Source organism: Gavialis gangeticus, unplaced genomic scaffold (assembly GCF_001723915.1).
Source record: "Gavialis gangeticus isolate Ggan-Ray unplaced genomic scaffold, GavGan_comp1, whole genome shotgun sequence".
In the NCBI taxonomy this organism is placed as follows: domain Eukaryota; kingdom Metazoa; phylum Chordata; order Crocodylia; family Gavialidae; genus Gavialis; species Gavialis gangeticus.
This window is the reverse complement of record NW_017728994.1, coordinates 48,974,346-48,978,256: the sequence shown is the minus strand read 5'-3', so window position 1 is coordinate 48,978,256 and position 3,911 is coordinate 48,974,346. Positions and strand designations below refer to the sequence as shown.

General features: G+C 36.2%; 1 protein-coding gene across 2 annotated transcripts in view; it reads right to left on the bottom strand.

The window, feature by feature from the left end:
- The window catches only part of SLK (STE20 like kinase), an 89,993-nt gene that overhangs the window by 28,963 nt on the left and 57,119 nt on the right, over nt 1-3,911 (bottom strand). For both annotated transcript variants that reach the window (XM_019502767.1, XM_019502768.1), the window contains exons 4-6: nt 3,347-3,496; nt 1,297-1,369; nt 878-1,072 (exon numbers count right to left, since the gene is read on the bottom strand). In XM_019502767.1, the coding sequence (XP_019358312.1) occupies nt 878-1,072; nt 1,297-1,369; nt 3,347-3,496 (418 nt within the window). The remainder of the gene's footprint in view (nt 1-877; nt 1,073-1,296; nt 1,370-3,346; nt 3,497-3,911) is intronic.

The window sequence follows — 3,911 nt, the reverse complement described above, 5'->3', positions numbered from 1 at the left end:
ATGCCATAACTTAAATTTCTTGTAATGACTGAGTGACGAGTGATGAGTAGCTTTCATTTTTTTACCCTTCATGTTTTCTCTCTATAACATCCTTAAAATAGTATTTTTCCTTTTATAACCTATTTTTATTTTACAGATCACCTTTCTCATGTTTTATTACTTTTGACAAAGTTAGTTAGGCATGTATCTACACTTTTTACGTAAAATCTTATTTTTATGCTTAAAAAGCATAAGCTATATTTTCCAGTTTCGTTGTATGATGTTCCTAAAACACTGAACCTTTTTTAAAAAGAAAACCTTTACAATAACAATACAGTAACAATTACAATAACAAAAAGTCAGTAGCCCCAATATTACAAGGACATATACATGTGCTTAAATGTGTACATATAGGTAGTCCCAGAGTTCAATATGACTAGTTGCATGCCTGAAATTAAGCACATGTATTGTTCTGATTACAAGTTTATCCTTTATTTCCTCCAAAAGAACCATAAAAATCACACTTGACCTATAATCAGCCCCCCTACAGTCTTAACTTTGGCACTTGAAGTGTTTTGAGGCATGCAATAAAAATAACAAGTCAGAATTTTTTTTCAATGCAGTTTTTATTTTGGTATTCTTAGTGGATTTCACCCTTTGGGCCATTTAATTAGTCGTCTGATTTTCCTGTGGGACTTAGTAAAACTAACAGGAGTTCAAGGTCTAGAGTTGCTGATTTATATTCAGGGAAAAGGCTGTTTCCCTTAAAATGAACCTGAAAATGTGGGGCTGACTTACCTGCAGTGTTGACTTGATATTCAGAACAATACATTTTAGCAGAACTGGAGCCAAATTTTTTTAAAAAATGGATGAAAATAATTGTGGCTACTAAACTAACCATTTTGATGGCTGTGCCAGTGCAGGTGGGTCAGATTTTGCAATTTTCAGCAGCACTCGCATTGGGTTTAACTCATGATGAGGTGGTTCTATTTGAGCCATTTCTATCAAAGTGATGCCCAGAGACCAAACATCAGCCTTATAATCGTAAGGCCTGTCTTTAGATGTCTCGCACATTACCACTTCAGGAGCCATCCTGAAAAGAAGAGTGATATACAATTAAAAAATAAAGTATCACCATTTGCAGCAAAAAGCATACTGAAAAATTGACTTAATGAAACTTTTGCATCTTAAAAAAAGTAGATGCCACACTCTTACTTCATATATTTTTCATTATATCTTAGCAAAACCATATACTTAATCAAAAGTGCTATGACAATATTAGTTCATGCTAAAATGTTAGCAAAACAGTACACTTACCAATAAGGTGTGCCAATAAAAGAATCTCTTCTTTGTATTGTTCTTGTGTTTTTAGCTGAGACTCCAAAATCCGCTTGAAGCAAAGAGTAAACATATTATTCATCAACTACCCTATCAAGTCTTCCTTATGTATAAAATAAGGATATCTCATTTATTTTGAGGATACTTTTTGTTCTACAGTAGCAGATGTAACAATTCTTAATTAAGGTCTAGTGCCTGGAACAAAGAAACAAAATAGCCACATGTTGTCTACTTTAATCTGTACAAAGTAACTTTATAGGCTCAACACTTGAGAAGCTTAATTTTGCTCTGCAGAGAAAAGTGCAGGATCAAGACATCTGTCTTTTCCAATACAAAAACTGAGCGGCTATAGGACTGCAGATACTAGACAAAACTTGACTCCCTTACAGACTTACTAAATCAGAAAGGTTATTTTATAGTGTTTGCCCTGTATACATGTATTTTTTTTAAATAAACATTTTCAAGACTGAAATTACTACAAGCAACCAGATAGGGGTTAGATTTTTTTTCCCCAAATGGATGTAAAAGTGAATTCAGTCTCTTTAGTTACTCATAACTTTATACAGCCAGGATGTATCTACTGTATATACACACAAAGGGGATCTTCCATGATGAGATTTCTCTGTGAAATGGTGTCTCGGTCATCTCTGCAGTACTATAAACCAATTTCAGGATCTGGGGAAACTCAGAGGGCTCAGGTACAAGCTGGTAAAGTGGAATTCATGTGAAACAAGGAAAATGGGCAGAGATGTTTTCTCAGGCTTCCACACTGGTCCTAAGAAAATCACTGCTTGTTTGTTTGGATGAATATTGAGGCAGTACCTAGAGGCCCAAAATAAGATCAAGCTCCAATCTGCTTGGTCCTTAACCTAACACTGTAAGGCCCCATTTACACATTATACTTAAGGTGTGACTTACCAGTTAATCATGCCCTAAGTTATGACCCAGCTACACATTCAGCCACTTAATGGCATGATAAAACAAACCATAAGCTACGTAGTTATTCCACAAAAAATGGATAGCAAGTTTGTAGCTTCTTCTTATGATGCCATTAATTGAATGTGTGGCCAGGAACCCTGTCAACTGAGGGGCTCTCAGCCACCGTTTCCAGCAGACAAGGCCAGCAGAGGTAGCAGCATTCCCGGCACTGTCCCTGCTGTCAGCTGTGTCAGCTGCTGGGTTCACAGCCACGGAAGCCAGTGCGGGGGGAGCCTGGGATCGTGATTCCGGGCTCCTCTTGCACTGGCAATTAGGGCTGATGGGATCTAATGTACAATCTCACAATCACACCTCCTGCCATACATGTATGGCATGACAGGAGGCGTGATTGTGCGGATCATGCATTAGATCCCATTACTTTATCTGCATGTTGAGAGGGGCCCTAAGAAACAGTCCCTGCTCTAAATTTTCAAGCTTAATAGAAAAGAAAACAGGAAGGATTACTTGCGTTCTTTCCAAATGGGCAGCAAAGGCACGGGCAAAGCAATGACATCCTATAGAGTCACCCTAAACTTTTGAACCGGCTTCAAAGTTGAGGATGTGCTCACAATTAAAGATGTGTTTATGTAATCTACTGGATAACTCCCTAATACCAAGATCCACAAGTGTATCATGGTAATTCCAACTGAAATCAATGAGAGTGAGTTAAACACCAAAATGCCTTTTTAAGGATCTGTGTATAAGTGTCTTACCCCAAGTTTTATAGCACAACTGGGAAATGAGTGTGGCAGAGCTGGGGAGTGAAAGCAGCTTCTGACTAACTTCAAGAAAATTCAGTAGAAATAATGATACGGTATTTGTTCTTGCTCCCTTTGAAATCTATGGGAAGTTTGCTAAATATGATTACGACAACTTTAGCTTTACTCATGAGTAATTTTGTTAACATCCAAAATATCTATTGAACTACTAAGCTTTCTAAAATTTATATCCAGGTAAAGAAATACTAAAGAGCACCAAACTACAATTTAGGCAAAAATGCTTGACAACAGCTAACAGAAAAATATTGTTTATTTTTAAATAAGATACTTACCCAGTTTAATATCTCCATCCAGTGTAAAAAGAATATTGCCAGCTTTTAGATCTCTGTGAATTATCTTATTTTCATGCAAGTAGTTCAATGCCTCCAAAGTCTGCTTGCAAACTACTTTGATCTGTGGCTCTGTTAATGGTCTCTCAAGCTCTAAAAAGAGAAAAGCATGCAGAAATAAACAAAAATCATTTGCAACTTTACGCCTTGCTATTTACATAAAGTTCCAGATGGCTCATTATAAATCATAAAAAAAATGACAGAAGTATAATGAAACTAAGTTTGCTTAATTTATTTAATTTCAGAAGTAAACAGCTGGAGAGAAAGCCTGTCCCCAGTAAAGAACTTGGTAGGACTTCCAACTGACTTCAGTGAAGCCAGAATTTCATCCTGGGTATCTGGGAACATCAATGTGTATATGAACTATCTATATATATATATAATAATTTGATTTTTTGTTCTAGATAGAGATCTCATACACAAAGATCTCATACTTGCAATGGTTAAATATACCTGCATTTAGGCACTAAATATATCAGACTTTTGGGTCAGTGAAATATAAATTATT